General features: G+C 35.5%; 1 protein-coding gene across 3 annotated transcripts in view; it reads left to right on the plus strand.

Annotated features, from left to right (window-relative positions):
* Positions 1-20,783, plus strand: part of RNF180 (ring finger protein 180) — an 87,362-nt gene that overhangs the window by 58,136 nt on the left and 8,443 nt on the right. For all 3 annotated transcript variants that reach the window (XM_084505410.1, XM_084505408.1, XM_084505409.1), the window contains 2 exons: positions 827-1,052; positions 6,490-6,615. In XM_084505410.1, the coding sequence (XP_084361536.1) occupies positions 827-1,052; positions 6,490-6,615 (352 nt within the window). The remainder of the gene's footprint in view (positions 1-826; positions 1,053-6,489; positions 6,616-20,783) is intronic.

The following is a 20,783-nucleotide window of genomic DNA, read 5'->3' on the forward strand; positions in this document are numbered from 1 at the left end:
AGAGAGCAGGGATAGATGAACTACAGCAAGGCCAATGTGTCTTGTGTGTCTCTCATAGAGATGAAAAGAATACTTTTTTTCTTTGCGCCGAAAACACTAGCTGCTCTTCATATAAAATCTTCAGGTTGCATGGAAAGTTTTAGTCATCCTACAAGAGCAAGGCAGGAACCTGGCAATATATCCAGATTCTTATGTTCATATGGCATGAACACCATATAGGAAGTCCAGCTATATCCTCCTACAAATATATCAGTGCAAGGAAATTCAAAGCATACATGCTGGCAAAATAAAGCACTTTCCAAAAGTGTTAGGATTTCCTAGACTGTCTACTTTAAGGTGAAGGTTCTGCGTTATAGTAATAAAGTTGTGGCTTGTTTCAAATTGTGAATCATTATTCATGCTGAAACATGTACTTCACTAATGACCTTTCAAAGGAAGAACAATCCATGGGTTATTTTTAGGGATTGTTACTATCTTCTGCATTTCATAGAAAAGTAACCAGTTATTTTGGTAACAAAGTTACAAATAAATTGTAAAGTTTATTTTAAGAAATATGACCAGAGTACAATTTTAATCAACCTTTTTGGTTTTGTTATTTCTTTCTTTTACTGTCTCATATGATATTTGTTCTTCTTCCCATGCTTGTTGTGGCAGTCCTCTCTTAACTGTATGTTTCATCATCTCATTAAAAGTAACCTGTATTAAAAATTAATGAAGTCGGTGTGTACTGACTTCTTAAGTTTTATTTAAAAACATCTTCCTACATATTGTTTTATCCAAAATAGTTATGAGCTGTAAAGAGATTTTTTTCTTTTTCTTCTTGCAGACTGCAAATGATAACCTGCATACAGAAGATGAGCCTGAACTCAGAAGAGATAAAGAAAGCTATCTCTGTGCCGTATGCCTGGATGTTTATTTCAATCCTTACATGTGCTATCCATGTCACCACATCTTTTGTGAACCTTGTTTAAGGATGCTTGCCAAAGACAATCCAGCCAGCACTCCATGTCCACTATGTCGTACTACAATAGCCAGAGTCTTTTTCCAAGCAGGTATAAAAATTAAAGTTTTTACAATATAGACAATTTTTTCTTGCTTTTCATTCCTGTATTTCTGGTCTGAATCAATATGTAGTTAAAAGTATAGTAAATCCATGCTGACCAAATACAGTCATAAAATTAGTTTCTTGTCCAAAGAAATAATAATGTACAAGTACATCCAAAATCCATTGAGATTAAAATGTAGTCTTGTTATCCATTGTGAGGAATTCTTTGCTAGGATTCTTTCTAGGACTGTGCCACACAAGCTTTCTTAAGTTGTAAGGAACTATTCTGAGAATGTATTTTAAAACTTTTTGATATTTGAAGTGAGGTTCTGATATTTTGTATTTTTTGGCTTTCTCTTGCTAAATAATTACAAATTCCAAGCATTATAAGCATACATTTTCTCAAAATATCTCACTAGAACAGCATTTTTTAAATGGATAACTTAATTAGCAAAAAATAAACCTTTTGGCTTTGTGACTTTAATTCAGCTACAATTGAAAATAAGGTTGGCAGTACTATAGAATTCTACTAACTAATCTTATTTTTAAAGTCTTCTTTCCTGGCCTCTTCCACCCTCATCTCTAGTGTTCCTGACTTTAAGCAGTAGGAAAACATGGTCAGTAAGTGTTTTTTGATGTCATAAATTATATAGGAATAGGAGAGAGTGCCACAGGTATTTTACCTAGAATAGCATGAGTCAGTCTTTTATACCTGGAACTATAAAAAGTAAATTCATAAAATTTTTGAATTTATATTGATATCCATATGAATAGAATTCCACTATAGTCAAATTCCACTATGATATGACTGATGACTGGAACTAGGCCCTTCACAGCACTTAAAACTGTGCATATACTGGTCACAAAATAATGGAAATAACTCAGCCATGCTGAAATGTTTATTTTCGTGTGCTTCAGAGATCATGCAGCTCTTCCGTTTAAACTGAGCGAGTGCTGTGGTGATGACAGGTTGGGAATGTAGATTAAAGAGAGATTTTCTATTGATCTGCAGAGCTGCCCAGCTTGTATTTCTGGTTGTACACAGACTCCTCCACTGCACAGGCACAATTTTATATAATCTGATGACAGATGAGTTTGAGGAACTGTCTGGACTAAAAAGGAAAAAAAAAAAAAAAAAAAAAAGTTATTTGGATGGGAAGGAGGCATTTTTTTCAGATGAACTAGTTGCCACAAGATGGTTCACCGGGGAGTTGGTGGTGGCCATGGGTAAGGACTGACTAAGCCAGCACTGCAGCAGAGAAGATGGGTAAAAAAAATGCCTACCTGGTGTTTAGAAGTTTCAGCTTGATTTCATTTCATTTTCTTAATGTTTAATGCCCCTTTGGAACTGATTTAAAGTGTGTTTCACCAATAGATAATTGTTTTTAGTTATTGAGGGGATTTTAAGTAAAGAAAAGCTATTTAACAGAGTTGCTGCAGTAAAACATTACTGGGAGAGTGTAAAGAGGGAAATGGACACTTGATAAAATGTATTTGGAAAACTTTAAACACCTTTGAAGTATTTTTGTTTAAGTGAAATATTTCAGGATTATTTATAGTTTTTCAGTTCTTACTTTACAGAATCACAGAATCACAGAATTTCTAGGTTGGAAGAGACCTCAAGATCATCGAGTCCAACCTCTACCTAACGCTAACAATCCCCACTAAACCATATCCCTAAGCTCTACATCTAAATGTCTTTTAAAGACCTCCAGGGATGGTGACTCCACCACTTCCCTGGGCAGCCTGTTCCAGTGTCTAACAACCCTTTCAGTACAGAAGTTCTTCCTAACATCTAACCTAAAACTCCCCTGGCTCAACTTAAGCGCATTCCCCCTCGTCCTGTCACCAGGCACGTGGGAGAACAGGCCAACCCCCACCTCGCTACAGCCTCCTTTAAGGTATCTGTAGAGAGCAATAAGGTCACCCCTGAGCCTCCTTTTCTCCAGGCTGAACAAGCCCAGCTCCCTCAGCCGCTCCTCATAGGACTTGGTCTCCAGGCCCCTCACCAGCTTCGTCGCCCTTCTCTGCACCCGCTCAAGCACCTCAATGTCCTTCTTGTAGCGAGGGGCCCAAAACTGAACACAGTACTCGAGGTGCGGCCTCACCAGAGCCGAGTACAGGGGGACGATCACCTCCCTAGCCCTGCTGGTCACGCTGTTCCTAATACAAGCCAGGATGCCGTTGGCCTTCTTGGCCACCTGAGCACACTGCTGGCTCATATTCAGCCGACTATCCACCATCACTCCCAGGTCCTTCTCTGCCTGGCAGCTCTCCAACCACTTATCTCCCAGCCTGTAGCTCTGCTTGGGGTTATTGAGCCCCAGGTGCAGGACCCAGTACTCGGCCTTGTTGAACTTCATGTAGTTGACCTCAGCCCATCGGTGCAGCCTATCCAGATCCTCCTGCAGAGCTTTCCTACCCTCAAGCAGATCGACACATGCACATAGCTCGGTGTCATCTGCAAACTTACTGAGGGTGCACTCAATGCCCTCATCCAGATCATCGATGAAGATATTAAAGAGGACCGGCCCCAGCACCAAGCCCTGGGGGACACCACTAGTGACTGGCCTCCAACTGGACTTGGCTCCATTCACCACGACTCTTTGTGCCCGGCTATCCAGCCAGTTTCTAACCCAAAATATACAATGTGTATAAATACCTGATAGGAGGGAGCAAAGCAGAGACCAATAGACTCTTCTCAGTAGTACCCACCAACAGGACAGAAGGCAATGGACACAAACTTAATCACATAAAATTCCATCTGAATGCAAGAAAACACTTTTCCATTGTGAGGGTGACCAAGCACTAGAACAGGTTGCTCAAAGAGTTTGTGGAAAATCCACCTGAAGAATCGAAACCCAACTGGACATACCTGGGCAACCTGCTCTAGCTGACCCTGCTTGAGCAGTTGGGTTGGACTAGTTGATCTCAGGATATGACTTCCAACCTAACCCATTCTATCAAAATATTTATTTTGATATTTAAAAGTTATTTAAATAAAAGTTATTTAGTTTTATTGAGGAACTGGACTTATGCAGCTGAAGTGTAAATACAATGTTATACAGAGAGAGTCTAATGTAAGTAGTAATAACAGTATGACATGTGTTTAGGATTAACTATATACTAAGAAAAATATTTTGTAATTTCCCAATGCCTAACACTTCAGGCTGCTTTTAAGTCAACCAAGAAATACTGATGATCATAAAGTCATTGAGGTTAGAAAAGACCTTCGAGATCATCTGGTCCAACCATCACCCTACTACCAATATCACCCACTATGATGATAACATATCCTTAACTATATCCTGAAATTAATCCTTAATTTATCCTTAAATTAATAAAATCAACACATTAGGGAAAATGGATGATGATGGACCAATATAAGAAGTAATTAATATTTTTTTTTAACTCAGGAGGCTTATTAATCCTTTTAAAAGTTATGCAAAAGTCACTGTTGTTATAGGTTTGGGTAGCTAAGGAAGCAGAATTGCTAGTATTCTATATTTATTTCTCTAATAGCTACAGCCTGGATGTCTCATTTCCCTCATTAATTTATTCTGTATGCTTTCTGCAATGTTCCTTCTGTATAATTGCATTTTATTTTACGAGGATATCTCAAAAACAAAACATTTAGGAAGATAACCTTTTTTTGTGCTATCTTGCAAACTGACTGAATCTAACTACAATAGAAGGATGCACATAACATCTGAAAAATGATGAAGGCAAACAGCTCAACTGTCCACAAAGGATGTGTTAAAACATGATCCACAAGGATACTTATCCTGTCCTATTGCCCATATCAAGTGAGCCTTTTCTATTGGTTACCGTGAGGGTGAACTTCCAATCCTTCCTGAAGACTCTTGAAAGCCCTTCTCCCATCTGCCTTTTCTTCAGGAAAGAAAGTGAATAAATAAATAAATAAATAAATAAAAATCAATGCCTCAGTAGAGGATTCAACGTTTAAATTTGAACAATAAAGTTGAAAGAGCTGAGTCAATTTTTAGGCCTGTAGAAGAAAACTAAAACACCCTTTGTTGATGCTGTCAGAGGCAAGAGGCTATTTTCTGAATACAAATAGTACTTAATCAAAATATGTTAAGTAGCATATGAAGTTCTTCTATAAAACTTAAAAAACATGAGTGAAAATTACAAAATTTGTTCCCTTTACATTTAGGAGAAAAAACAGCTGTTTCCATTCACTGACAGAGGGTTATTGGTGTAATAGTGTTGTTCTTACATGAGGCAAAAGGATTTGGGGGTTTCTGTGCTTTGTGTGTCTTTTGTAGACTACTTCCACCTGGATTCTGACATGATGAAATACCAAAAAGCACCCAATAGTTTTTTAGAATGAGGCCAGTATATTTTTTTTTTACTTCAAAACTGCTAACATCTTCCTGTTACACAGAGAAAGAAACTGCAGCTAAAGAGCATTTGCTTTTTTTTTTTTCTTTCTGGAGCCTGTTTCTATAAAGTGACTTTTCTCTAATTTGTTGGAGAAAAAGATTTGTCCCTTTCATAAAACCCAGATCATTGAAAAAGTATGTAAAATTGCAATGAAACAAGTAAAGTAGCAATACATAAGTCTATTCAAAGGTCTGTGAAGAGTCTTTTCTTCCTTTTAAAGTATACAAGAAATTGCAGTAGCTGCTGACACTATTAGTATTTATCTGCAGTCATGACAATTAGAAGGAAGAATCTTTGTTAAGCAAGCGTAACTGGGGGTTTTGAAGTTTCCCATGCTAACTGCTAACTCGGCTACTCTGCCTGTTACCATCAAATCAATTCTTTTCAGTGGTAGGAAAATATGGTCACTTTTAAGCTGTGTTTGCCATTTCTGTATTGCTATGGACAGGTTAATTTTCCCAGTTTTGAGTAGCTGTCCATGCAAATATAATCCGAATTATAATCCAAATTATATCCTGAGGAGCTAATGAGTTCTTGCAATTTGTAGGTTATTGTCAACTCCTGCAATCTATCATTCATCATTCTATGAATGCGTTCTTAAAGCCAGTTAATTCACAGTATAAAAAAATACTCCAAAATAATTGTCAGATTTTTTCCCTCTCTATTGAGTGACAATGTTAAAACAAAAAACAACATGAACTGAGAATTAATTCCACAGTCAGACTGATAGATGTTATTTCGTTCATAGAGGTCATCATAGGCTTGTAAATTAAATAGCCTGATTTATAACATACTTCATTTTGTTAGCATTTGACATCTTGTTTTCTAAGTGCTTTAGTTCTGAGGAATAAAATCAAAAGAGCATGTTTAAGACTTGTTCTTGCTATATCTGGAAAAGATTATTTTCATGTGATTTTAAAAATCTTTAAGAGGTGTTCTAATCAGAAAATGTGCTGTATAGTAGATAAGGCACTATATTTTATAGTATAGCCATATGCAAATTACATGCAAATATTCTTTCCTGTTAATTATTGTAGAACTGAACAACTCTACCAAGTCTTTTTTCCCTACGGAATATTTGAAGTTACAAGAAAGTTTTCAAAAATCAAATTCTGCAAAATGGCCTCTACCAAGCTGCAAGAAAGCTTTCAGAGTATTTGAAGGTAAGAAAATCACTTCTGTATATTTTTGACAAGGTTAATTTTCAGACTTGATTACCTGTATTTATTGAAATTTTTCCTAAACTTTATTCCATCTTGAGTACTCAAGAACACTAGCCTCTAGCTAGTCCATGTCATAGGATATCAGAGACAGATGATTACTGGAGTAAAAGAGAGTAAAATTCTCCTTGTATGATTCATACACAGTGCTCTGAATCTAAACATAAACTGCAAAATGTAAAAAGGCAGTTTATGTGTATACTTTTTTATTTATACTTAAATCTTTAATTTTGTGCACATTATCAGGATAATTCTATGTCATTTACTGTTTAGAAATAAATAAATAAATAAATAAATAAATAAATAAGTGTCTGAAAAGCTGAAGAAAGAAAATGACCAGATAAAAAGTTCCCAATTCTGAATCTTGTCAATAAAGACTGCTCCCCAAAAAAATCAGAATCAGCTTTTTATGTATCAAGTCATATTAAAGTTGGAAAAATATTATATATATTATTCTGCATTGTTTGCTTTATACATGTGAAATGCAATAAAGGTGTGTTTTTTTTAGCTTTCTTTTATTTTCTGTTTATTATAAGAAGGAAGCTTAGTCCTCTTCTTAATAGTTTATGACTTAAGTGTTTCTATGGCTATTAACTGTTGATTAACTGAAACACATTTAAGTTAGAGCACGGAAATATGGGATTCACTTTTTACTCAGGTTCACTGTTTTCAATCTAATGGCCTTTTTTCACTAAGCCCCCTCTATGTTTACTTACACAGCAGTTTTCTGTAGTCCTGCATTCTGATATCATGTATTTTTCCCGTTTATAAAAACAACATAATTTTTTTGTAAAAGTACATGGAAAAAAAATAAAACAGAACATTCTTTTTATATTCCTTTTATGAGCCTACTCAGGCCTTTCCGTGGGTCAAATTTGATATACCCTTCAGTTATAAAACTGTGTAATGCATGGTGATGATTTGATGCTGAAAATAATAAATACTCCTAGCTATCAAAAATTATCAGACTTGAGAAGTTTGAGGATTGGCAGATCATCTTTGATATTATTCAGAAATTGAAGTTTCTGGCAGAAAAAAAAAAAAAAAAAAAAAAAAGTGATTGCTTTCTCTAATGGCAGTTAAAATAGTTTGGATGTTCATGTTGAACTTACTGCTTTATTGTAGTATTCCATTATATATGTGACATAGTTGATACATGTGCCATAACATCATATGAATTATGTCTTTATGTCTTTCATATTTGTGAAAAGCTAGCGTGTTGAGCTTTGTACAAAATAAAAATATATTAAAATAAAAGGAAAATCTGGGGAGGTCATACAGCTTAAATATCGTACTATTTGCATATAAACCATTTTGTGCCACAGAGGTAATTTAGAGTGCTTGGAATTAGGTGTCTCCAAAGGACAGCCTAGAAATCCCACACACTGAACAGGAACACAATTAGATCTAGTTAATAGGAAACCCAAATCATGTAGCTTTCTGAAACTTTATCTTTGCCTTCTTAAATACAATTGTCACAACCACATCTTTCCTCTGACTTTTTACTTGAATAAAATCACTGCAAGGTTTGTGTTAGTTCAGAAAGCAAGTGGATAGCTTTTTCTCGCTGGATAGCTTTTTTTGGTCTTGCATCTAAATTTTACTTAGCACCAACTAAAACTCCTTATTTGGTATTCTTAGTTTCGCTTGTGATCCCTGGCTCAGGAGGCTTCTAGGGACTTTACAGCCTTAGAAGGCTGAGTATAGTGGGAGCAAAAGCCTGCTGAGACCATAATAGATGCCATTTTAACTGGAAACCCTAACATCACTGAGAGCAGTAGGGAAAAAGAGCTAACTTAGATTAATTTTTGCTTCATTAGGAAAGTGACAGTGTAGTAAGACATGAGAGTTGAAGGCAAAAAATACTACATGGAAAGAAAAGAGCTGAAAGGGTAGGTGACATTAGTGGAGTGAGTGGAGAGAAAAGAACATGATTACAGTGTTCAGAAAGAGATGAAAATACGTACTTTTCAAATGTGAGGATAACTGCTTCTTTATAATATGCTTTTTTATTGTTTAAAAATAAATAAATAAATAAAATTGACCCTATCAGAAATGCATATCCACTTTTATCTGGTTCATATCCAGCAGATGTCATGGTCACTAAGAGTCTGACAGCTATTTTCAAAATTCATATCATTCAAGTTTTCTACATGACAAAACCATTTCCAGAATATTTTTTTAATATTCTGTACATTAAAATGGCAGATATTGAACATGCAAACCACTCATTAGAGGTGTGAGACCTGATAAAATTAGAACTCAGAATTAGATTGGATGCAAGCAGAGAAGGATGGTTGTTGAAAAGCTTAGATTATACAGAAGATTTGTCAGATTTTCTGAATATAGTAGGACTGCTGGATAACATCAAGCACCTTCTCTTTTTTCTTAATTTTTTTCCGAACTGATTCTCCAAGACAGATTTTCTAATCAATACCTGAGTCTTCTCTCTTACGAAAATTGCCACAAGGAATGTAATATTTTCTTCTAATTAAAAAAATAAATAAAAATACAGAGCTTCTGAGTTTGTATAAAGAAAATAAGAAACCACAGCACAGTAGCTCTTCTTTGCTTTTAGTTGATGAAAATTAATTCCAAATAGTTTATCCTTTTTTTTTTTTTCTTTTCCCTGGTTAAAATCAGTAGCAGAATGCCCATTTGCTTCATAAATGTTATACATGTATTGCCATTGCTTTTCATTGCTCTGTTTGGTCAAGGATACATTAAAGATAAAACAGACATGCTATTCAAGAATGAAAGCCAATCATCTTTTACCTTTCAGGTACTTAATATATGTGACAGTTAACAAGTTGATTTAAAGTCTGCCTGTAAAATGTCTTTTCTTTTTTATGAAATAAACAAAGATATTATATTATCTATTACTTCAGATATTGTCAACATTAAAAATGCAATTGCACAATAAAAATAATATCTGAAAATAATAGTTTCCTTAAATAGTTTTTAAAATACATGGCGTATTTTGGATAGGATAGTTAGATAGCAAACATGCTTCATTGGACTTTGTTTTCTAACACTTAGGGTTTAATAACATCATGAGTTCAGCCTTTGGCAGGCAATGCCAAACTGGAGTTTCACTCTATAAACTAAACTTAGTAAATCTCCAAAAGTAATTTGATTCCAGAAGTGTGAATTAAAAAATCAGTGAAAAAGTTCATTTAAATTGAGGATATGATAATACGACATAGAGAATTTACTGTAGCCAAGAGCTGGAATATCAAAATCAGACTGAGACAGTTAGTGCATGGGGCCTAAAAGGGTTATTTCAAAAGCTCTGGCATAGAACTCAGATAGAAATACATTAGTGAAACCAGAGAAATAGGATATAATCAAGACAGTGGTGTTAAAGTTGTAAAATGGTGAAAGCTGCCTGCTTAGAGAAAGACATATTTGATAAGCCTGAAGATGAACACACATAGTGTTCAGAATGATAGATGGAAATTACAAAACCACTGAAGTTACAGCCCTTGATTACTATTTCAAGATACAGGTTTTGCCAAGGTAATAGGAAATTCCTTCTAAGTGTTCTTGTGATAAGATTTTTATTTAAAATATAATCATTAAATTGGAAAGCCAATTTAGATTTTTTTTTTGAATGCTTAATCTAGAAAATATTCCCCCAGTGTTGCATACAGTGAAATCTGTGCTATCTCCTTACTAGTCTCATCTGTCCAGTAACATAATAAAACCTATTGGCTTCTGCATCAAGCAGGGATTGCAAGACACAACAGCATCTTCAGCTCCTACTGATACCAATGGAAATTCCTATTGTGACAGCAGGTCACATCTACCATGTCCTTTTACATAATCATTCTCTAAAGAAAAGAGCACTCAATTTCCTATGTAGTTTACAAAAAATAGAAATATTGTGAAATATTTTAATAATACCTATTGGCAGATTTTTTTTTTATCTCTATCTTTAAAACTGTACACTGGAGTCCAACACTTTAAAAGCTACTTTCTTGATTCAAGGTTCTTACTGTGATTTCAGTTACATGCTAAAGGAAGGATGTTAAACAGTTGTAAAAATGTATGTCCATCAAATTATATTAGCTAGGTTTTAAATTCATCGTATTTCTCTGTTTAAAGTGAAGAAGAAAAAATTGATGCTGTTTTTCAAGTTACGGATTCTGTGATATCTACAGAGAATAGAAACAAAATAGATGTTATTGAAAATAGAAGGTGCAGCATTTATTTTAGCCAGAAATAATAATGTTGGAGTATAAGTGTCTTAGAATAATACTTATATTACTATTCAGACTTTCATAAATTATTTGCCTTTGCTGCTGAAGTACAGAAAGGAAAGGACAGGACAGGACAGGAAAGTATATTGGGTTTTTAAGCAATGATCACACATCCATTCTCATTTTGATGGCTTTCAACAAGCTAACATTCTAGACTTCAGTAGTCTGTAGAGTTTTTCTGGTCTGATAGCACGGCTTATACAATCCTTTGTTCCTCTTAACCGTAGAAGCTCTTTTTCCTCCAGTCCTACTACTGTGTCCTTCCTTAATGTCCTGTTTTCTTTCTGTTAATTTCCTTCCTTCCTCATTTCTTGAACTTGTTTGTTCCTTTGTCATAGTACTCAAGACTGCAGCTGTGGGATCATGCAATGCTTCCTGACCAGAATGCTTGCCTTTTGTAGCCAGGATCCATCAGATTCTTTAGTATAACTTGTGGAATCACAGAAGGCCAATTTGCATACATGCATTTCTCACCAGATGAATTTACAATGTACAGTCTTCACAGCAAGTGAATTTTCTCTCTTAAGGAGACACATGTTACTGGGAAGTGTTGTTGTTGAGCCTCTGCTATGCCTAGAGTATACCAAGACAGAAAACACAGGATCCAAGCATTGCTGATTGAGAGTGTCTTAGTGTATTAAAGAGAATCAAACTCTAAGTCACCTATATGTGTCATCAGAGTTGCTTTTTTACCTATAACCAGGGTACTGAAAGACTGCTGTGCCAGAAATATCAATAGCTATAATTATACACCAAAGACTGTGATAGAATGGCTGTAACAAAATCCCATACCTTAGTCTTTCCTCATGTATTTCTCGGCATGTCTCTGAATGGGTGTTAGAGTGGCCTTGTTAATATGCATAGCAAACCAAGTATTTCTACTCACAAGCTAAGAAGTTAGACCTCTTATCCAGTTGTGGTCCCAGAGCTGCACTGGAGGTACCCTGCTGAACTCATACAAAGATAGAGGCATCATGATTTTCACCTTGCAGCTCTTAACTTCCAAAAGACTTTATGTAAATTCATTTGATAAATACATAAAATCATTTTATGATACCTAAATTAAAATTGTAACTGAAGATCCCACTGTCAGCAAATTATAAGATATCTCATAAGAATAGGTGTACTGGAATAGACTGAAGTTCTATCCTTCTATTGTTGTTTCTCTGACTAGGTCAAACAATGAGAAAGATTTTTTTCTGAAGATGTTTGAAAAAAAACATAACTGTGTTTAGAGTACAAGTTCTCTCATCCATCAGTAGATGGTTAAAGGATAATAATAAAAAAAAAAAGATAGAAATAAATTATTCAGTTTTCTCTCTGGAGGAACATTCACAGTCTGATCCTAGAACAGCTATGATACAGTTTGCACTATCCAGCTTATTTGCAACTAGAAATGGAGGTGTTCAAATTTGCTCATAGTATTAAAATACTCGGGATAATAAATGAAAGCCAACTGCAAGCAGTTGCGTAAGGTTGTCATGATACTGAGTTATCTTCAGCAATGTTTGCATTCATTTCCTTTCATCACAAAAGAAAGTACTAAAATGGAAAGGTAGAGAGAGAGAATAGAAATAAAGAAGTCAGAAGTTATGTAAATAGACTAAGGTTCTTCAGTCAGAACAAGAGATGACTAAGAGGGAAGGCAATAGAGTTAATTAAAATCATGAGAGACATGGCAGAAGTGAATGGGCTGCTATTGTTCACTGTCTCATAATAAAAGAACATCAAATAAAATTATCATATGGCGTATTCAAAGTCAAGGAAATCTTTAGACTTATAATCTTATAGACTTGCAATCAGACAATGGAACTTGCTGTTCCAGGATGCCACATAAAAAGTGCATAAACTTACAGAGTATGTTTAAATAACATCAGATTCTTGGAAGAAAAATACAGTAAAGTCAATTAAACTCAAAGATACCACATTTGCCCACAGAGATCATTGAACCACAGGTCCATGGATGTTGAGAGAATATACCAGGAAAGTACAGCAATATTCTTGCCCTGTTCTAATCACCATTCATCAATTCCTCATTGCTTGACCTAGTCAGAGAAACAATAATAGGATAGACCTTTAGTCTATTCCAGTACACCTATTCTTATGAGATATCTTATAATTTGCTGACAGTGGGATCTTCAGTTACAAATTTAATTTAGGCATCATAAAATGATTTCATGTATTTATCAAATAAGTTTACATAAATATTTAATATTTGTCCTTTAAAGGCAATTGAGAACAGTACATAATCCTGGTTAAACCACCATAGCCAAACTTGGAACTACCAGCTTTTTGCAGTGGTACTCTTTCATCACAGAGCCTGTTTAGAGCATAATATATTTCATGGGCTTAATTTTCATGCCTTGCATAGGAGTCTGCTGAGACCAGTTCAGTTTATGACCGGCCTCTGTGAACAAGTGCAAGCAAAGATGCTTTCCGTCTTCATCAACAACAGGAATTAGCAAGCATCTTTATTTGCATTTTACTGGAAGCAGAGAATGATCCTGGCCAGCTATGTCTAGTAGAATGATAAAAAAATAGTTACGACTGAACCAGTAAAACTAATTTTCTTCATAATTAGCTGTGAACTAATTACGTTTAGTAGTGGTTATGTCAAACATGCTTCCCCACTGTACTCCCCTAGTTCAGGTAGTACTAAAATGTACTGTATAGTAGAGCAGTTTGTAATGAAGTAGCTCCTAGAGTCTAAGATATGCTGCTGTAAACACGTCTTGAAAGTTATGTTTGCTCACTCTTTAGAGCTTTGATTTGATACCATACAGAAATCCCATTTACTTTAAGAGTAAAGAAAAATTTGTGGCTGACAAAAGGTTGTGAGAATGGCTTCACAGAATGTTTTGGGTTGGAAGGGACCCTGAAGGATCATGTAGTCCAAATCCCTGCCATGGGCAGGGACAACTCATACTAGACCAGGTTGCTCAAAGCCCCATCCAGCCTGACTTTGAACACTTCCAGAGCTGGGGCATCCACAGCTTCTCAGGGCAACCTGTTACATTCAGTTATCACAGAACAAAAGAGTATGAACATGTATCTTTTTCTGCTATCTAACATGTCCTTGATTTCTTTCTCATGTTGTGGTGGTTTTACCGTGCTGGGCAGCTAAACCTCACAACCGCTCTCTCACTCCCCCTCCTTTAGATGAGGAGGGGGAGAAGTAAAGCAAAGAACAACTCACAGGTTGAGATAAGGATAATTTAATTAAAGGGAAATAATAATAATAATTAAATAAAGACTACCATGAACTAAACAATTTAACTAAGGGGAAATAAAAAGGGAAAGGGGAAAAGGGAGGGGAAAAGGAAAAATAAAAAGAAGGAAGGAAAACAAACAAAATAAATGAAGGCTATATGGAAGTGCAGAGGAAAGAAATTACTCTCTACTTCCCACAAATGAGCGATGATTGACCACGTCCTTGAAACAAGGCCTCAATGCACGCAGCCGGTGTTCGAGAGGAGGACCGACGTCTTCTCAACGAGAGCCCACCCCTCCCCTCTTCTTCCTGTTTCTACCTTTTATTGCTGAGTGTGACACCACATGGTATGGAATATCCCTTTGATTGGTTTAGGTCAGCTGCCCTAGTGATGTTTCTCTCCTCACTTTTTGCCCACCCCCTAGGAGGGTTAGAGAAAGGCCCAATGCTGTGCCACTGCTGCTCAGCAGTAGACACAACACTGGTGTGATAACACTGCTGTTCCAGCTACAAGTACAGAGTACGGCGCTGTATGGGCTGCTGCCGGGAAAGTTAACATTCCAGCCAGACCCAGTGCACATGTGTCTCTAACATTGGGACAGACAGTTCCACTCTGTTCCAAAATATGGACATGAATATGAGTTCAGATTGATCCTGGAGCACTTATTGGGTAAAAAGCTGTTAAGATTTCTGGAGGAATTTGCCGTTTCCATAGCATAACTATATGAAATTAAACAAAATATTTTTGGATAGGCAGAGTTTTGTAGATCCCTAAAAGTGAAAACAAAATCTGAATTTGTTGAAGGTACGAAAGAGGAAATATAAAAATAATCAAGGTGGCGTGAGAATAATAAGCAAAAAAAAAAAAAAAAAAAAAGTGATCAGTTTTAGGTTAGATCAGAGCTGGGATAAGAAGCTTCTCCAAGGAGCAAGAGATGATCAAACAGCAGAGTAAAGTCAGGATATCTCAGAGACTTTCAGTGAGTCTGAGTAGGCAAGGATGTAGAATAGATTAGTATGATAGAGTAGATAAGGATGATAGATACTTTTTACTAAGTAGATAAGGATAGGTATTTGAAATGGCATCAGAAAAAGTCAGAGATAACTACTATTGCATATTTAGTGAAGGATTAAAGGAAGAATTTTTCAACAGTTCATAAAAAGTTTTAATGTTTTAAATTTAAATAGTTTCTTTCTTGATAATCTTTTAGGTAACTTCTCTTTGTGAAAATCTATTTTTAATCTTCCAGTGAATAAATATGGTGGCTTTTCAGACAGCTAGTTGTTTAAAACCTTGGTCAGCTTTCTAAAACATGGTTAAGTAATGCCAGTATCAGAAAACTTTCTGTTCCAGAAAACTATGTCAGCTTTCTCAAGATATGGTCTTGTGTTGTGTATTTTTCCTTCTCTGTAGAAACTAGTATTTCTTTTGTTTTCTCAAATAACAATTAGGAATCTTCTGAATTGACATCGACTATAAAACTGAATATAAGTCTGTTTGAAGACAATGGCATGGCTCCAAGATAGGTCATTCACAATTCACTATGTAAGGAATTACAGGAGGCATGCTGCCAGGCAGCTAGATTTGCAAACATAAACTAAAGGCTTTGCATAAATATAAGCCTTGTCTTAAAGCAGGGTTTGGTGAGGCTCCAGAATGCCTACACTCTATGTTGCCTCTGGCCTTTGCTGTCAGACCAACCCCGTCTTTAGACAAGTAGAGCCAATTCATTAACTTGTTTTAAGAAAGTATTTGCATTACTGTTACCTCATTGTCTTCCAATAAAATTGGCTTAAAATACTGAAGCCTTAAGCACTGAAAAGCCTGTGGACAGCGGTATGTAACAAAATTTTTCAAAGGTTATATTAAATGATCTTTAGTATTATATCTAATGAGGAAGGAGGGATGAAACTAGCAGAAGGTGATGTCATTACAGCAACATGATGTAAAAGGTTGAGAATCTTATAATAATTTAGCAAGAGTTGATTATATCTGAAATATAGTATTTTATCAGTTGGAGAGATGACAAAAGTGGCCAAAAAAAAAAAAAAAAATTTGCAATATGATTTTTGAAGCTGTTCAGTGGTAAGAAAGTAGGAGCAGTGCAAAAAAAGTGCCGACAATGAACAGCATTTGAGACTGTGAAGAGACAAGGGAAGAGAAATGAACAACAGATACAAGGGAATTTATAAGAAGATTTATATTGAGTAAGAATATTCTGATTTTTTTTACATTTCTCATATTGTTTATTGATACATATGCTCAGAAAATTAAATGTTAGAAATTGCTGCTTGACGTTCCCTGTTTTGGGTTGCCTGCACTGTCATGGCAAGAAGAGAGGTTGTCCCCAAGTTAAACTCACTGTTAAGATACAGTTTGTCTACATGAAAATGAAAATGAAAAAAAAAAATCTTAATAGTATTAATATTAATTATTAATATTAAGAATTAATATAATTAATATGGATTAAGAATACCCATCTTAAGGGCAAATATATAAAAATTACAGTGACTATTAGATTATCATATGTATGTTAAAACTATGCATATAAGCTTACTTTGAAAATGTGCCCTTTAAAATTAAAGGAAGATGTTGGTTTTGGTCCAGAATATATGTAAACTGTGTATTTAGATCCAAAACACCATTTCACAGAGACAGTGTACACCCTCATTTTTTGGTATTGGTTACAAAGACTGCATTAATTGCCATCAGAAGTGCAAGATGGTGAAGGGAAAGGGAGTTAAAGAAGCCAATGATTCATTTTACAGAGCTCGGTTGCACCTCGAAAAACAAGGACATACATTTCAATTACTGCATATTACTTTTATTGCATTGCCCCTAATTGAATTTTGAAATAAAGTGTTTTTAAAGTAGAAGGGTGGGTTTTGCTGTAAATCATTTTAAAAAGCTGTTGTATGTATGATACTTAGTGTGTTATGTTTTAGGGGAAGGGAAAAAAAGCAAGTAAATAAAGCATTTGTTGACTTAAAAAAATCTGCTTCCAGACTGGCTATCAAAATTTCTTCACAACTCACACAGTCAAATGACTTTTATATTGTGAAGTGTGAGATCAATTGCCACTGTTTTAGTATGCATCCCAGCACTTAGACTAGCCAATTAGCTTGTATTTGTGAGTATTGGTAATTACTGAACAATCACAGATGTCTGGACAGAGACAGACTATGTTTTCTGAGATCATTCTGCCCTCCCACAATCTTCTTGCTTCTTGATTCATTTACTTCCAAGGAAATAAACACCCCAAGATAGACAATGCAAAAGCAAATGTCTAGCTTTGCTTTTAGAAGGGTGACTGGGCACAGTAGTTTTATATTTTACATAAATTTGGTAAATATAATAAATTAATAAATTAACAAAAATCTTAGTTATGCATAAAACTTAGTCATGTGAAAATGTGTTTGCTTTCATTTAATGTGGCTTTATGGATTTTCTTATTAGTTTTTAGATTTTTTTCTTGTTTTACTTTCCAATAATTTGATTATTTGATGAGATATACCAGCTAGCTTTATGGTTTGTGTTTTAATTGGTAAGAGCTGAATTCTTTAACTATAAAATAGTAAGAGGTAACTGTCTTCATAATTTTTTATTTGGTTCAGAATATTTTTGTTAATTTATGACACATGCACTGTATTTATATATTTCAACTCAAATTAATGGTATGAACAGTAGCTATGCAAAAAACTTAAATTTTAAATAATATCCACCAAAATCCAATAATCTTTATTTTAATGGAAAAAAATATATATCCTCTTCTACTTCTATCCAGAGTAAGATCTCTTCGTGAGGTGTAAATATTTGTAATTTTTTGATTGAATGAAACTTACAGTATTTCAAACCAGAAGAATACTCCAAATGAAAAACACTTCTTTCTGTCTAAAAGACCTGAGAGGTGTTATCTGCAGTGATTAACAATAAATGGTCCAAATAAATGCTGAAATCAAGCAGGGCTTCTGAGAATTAATATGCAGTATACAAGCTTAGAGCCTAGGTTTATCTAGAGCCTAATTTATCTAGGTTACATATATCTGTACAAAAAAGTCAGAGAATAGCTAAAAAAAAAAAACATATTTTGAATTTTGAAAAAAAAAAAAAAAAAAAGAAAGAAGAAATATAATTGCTACAAGAACTTATATAAATTATTTTATTTTTTTTCTTCTAAGTACTAAGTAATGCCTGGTTCACTTGTGTATATTCTTTTTCCAGATCCGTGTAGGATTTATAAAGTTTTAAGAGAGTACAAATGATTCTTATATAGCAGTGTCCATAGTTACACTGGTAACTGATCAGCAAGACTATTTGACTGAAGATTGATTCTGTAGGACAACAGTTTATATAAACTTCTTTCTCCAACAGATCATTTTGGGATTTCTGCACAATTTTGTCTGTACATTGTGTTCTTTTTGTTATACTAAATGACTTATGAAAGTCACAAGAAAAAAAAAATCTAGTTACAACAGTGTAGAGATAACAATGGTTCCTAACCACTCAGACTTACAAAAAGGAGTGTTCAGTATACAATGAAATCTTATGTCCCTTGTGAAAGGCCACAGCTTTTTCAGACTTTCACAGTAATTGGTTGCTTTTCCATACCCTTGGCAGACAAGATTTTGGACATCTTGAAAAGTAGTTACTGTATACTGCCTGCTAAATTGCCTGTATGCTGCTTATTTGTTTGTGTACAGAAGGACTGTGCATTACATGCAAAGTGGATTCAATAAATCAGCTTTTATGGATGTGGAAATAACTGCTTACACACAATTTATCTGTCTAGGACTGTCACAGATTTCAGCATTTAAACCAAAAGCTCTATAAAAGCTCTACAGCCAGTAAAACAGACATCACAGTGAATATAAAAATGGTTTCAGATAAGGATTATGTCCATCTTAAGTACAGCTTATGCCCAGGTTTTTTAAAGCCCAGATGCTAGCAGAAAGTAGGACTTGGTTTTTCAGGATGGAACAGGATTGATTCAGGATGTTTAGGCCATCATAAAATTTCAGTCACACATAGGCACAAGTTACGGCAGCCAGTGAAAGCCCACAGGTGAAATTAGAAGGGCAAGAGCAGTAAAGTATTAAAAGAGAGCAAAGGAAAGGTAGGAGTAAGATTGGGATGAGATTGGGGAAGATGATTTGACTTAGCATTGAAAAAGACCTTGAAGCAGGATGGTAGAAATTTTAGTGTAGGAAGCCAAGAGTTCTGGTGTGCATCCTGGGGCACAATAAGTTTGGAATTCAGGGGCTTTCTGTAGAAAAGAATGATATTTTGACCTCTGAGACAGCAGGTGTGCAGAACTGAAATGTCTCAGGCAGGAAGGTATGGAAGTTCAAGCTTTTCATGCAGGAAAAGCTAAAAGTCTGGATTTGAGAAGTATGATGATTGTGGTGAGTGGCCTTGGTTTAGAGAAGGATGTTGTGAGAAGAATGCTGTGTTGAGTTTGACTGACTTAGAGCCTGAGAGGTGAGATTGGGAGTCAGTGGGACACAGTGGGACACACTTGTGTGCATTTACACAGGATGACTGCCACTTTCTCATAAACTTCTCTAGTAATACATGCTCTTTTCTTTATTGGAAATACAGAAGTCATCACTTATTTTAAATAGTAATTCTTACAATTTACAATACTAGCTATAACCAGAATATGAAACCTCATCATATGCATATTGGAGAAGGCTGGTACAAATGTAAGAAGTTTGGGGTGATACCTCATCTGTGAAAGCACATAGAAATACTTTATCCTTAAAAAAAAAAAAAAAAAAAAGTACACGGCAAACACTGAGAAATTTCATGTGGGAAACAGTGAAGTGGAAGCAGATGCTTCATGAAATAAAGTCCTCTTTCAGGCAGAGCACACAGAAAGGAAAACAGACCAAGACAGAAGACGAAAAATATGCTATAAAAGAATATATCAAACTGCACTGGATGGTTGGAATCCCACAGCAGTTTGTTAGGACATTCACTGGTGATTTTGAAAATGAATACAGAGTGAATTGATGAAGATCACTTGCGATACAAAATTGTTTAGTTCACCAATGAAGGAAATAGGAACTTGACATCTAAGAGTTTTCTCTATCAGTGACTTGGAGGAGGCAGCAGAATTGCCTGTCTTCAGGTCTGCAGATGACAGTACATTGAAGGACTATCAGACAGATTCAAAGGCAGGGCTGCCATTCAGAGAGATTTAGATGGGCTGGAGGAATGGGCTTAAAGGAACCTTGTGAAACTCAACAACAAATGCATTGTCCTTCACCTGCGAGGGAGAAGCCCCTGGCAGTGAGACAGGCTGGGTACTCACTGGAGAGCTGTGCTGTGGAAAGGGCCTGGTCATCCTGTTGGAGGGCAAGCTGAGCAACAGCTGGCGGTGTGCCCTGGCAGCAAAGAAGCCCAACAGTACCCTGAGCTGTATAAACACAAGCAAAGCCAATAGATGAGGGAAGTTGTTATCCCCTGCTATTCATCAGGCCACACCTACAGTACTGCAATTTTGGTGCCCCCAATTGGGCACAAAACATTCCTTGGAAGGAAGTTGATAAATTAGAGAAGGCTTCGCAGAGGGACACCAAATTGTTAAGGGGGCTGGAGCAACCTGCCCTGCAAGGAGAGGCTGAGGGAACTGGGC

The sequence above is a fragment of the Aythya ferina genome, assembly GCF_964211825.1.
Source record: "Aythya ferina genome assembly, chromosome: Z".
Classification (NCBI taxonomy): Eukaryota; Metazoa; Chordata; class Aves; order Anseriformes; family Anatidae; genus Aythya; species Aythya ferina.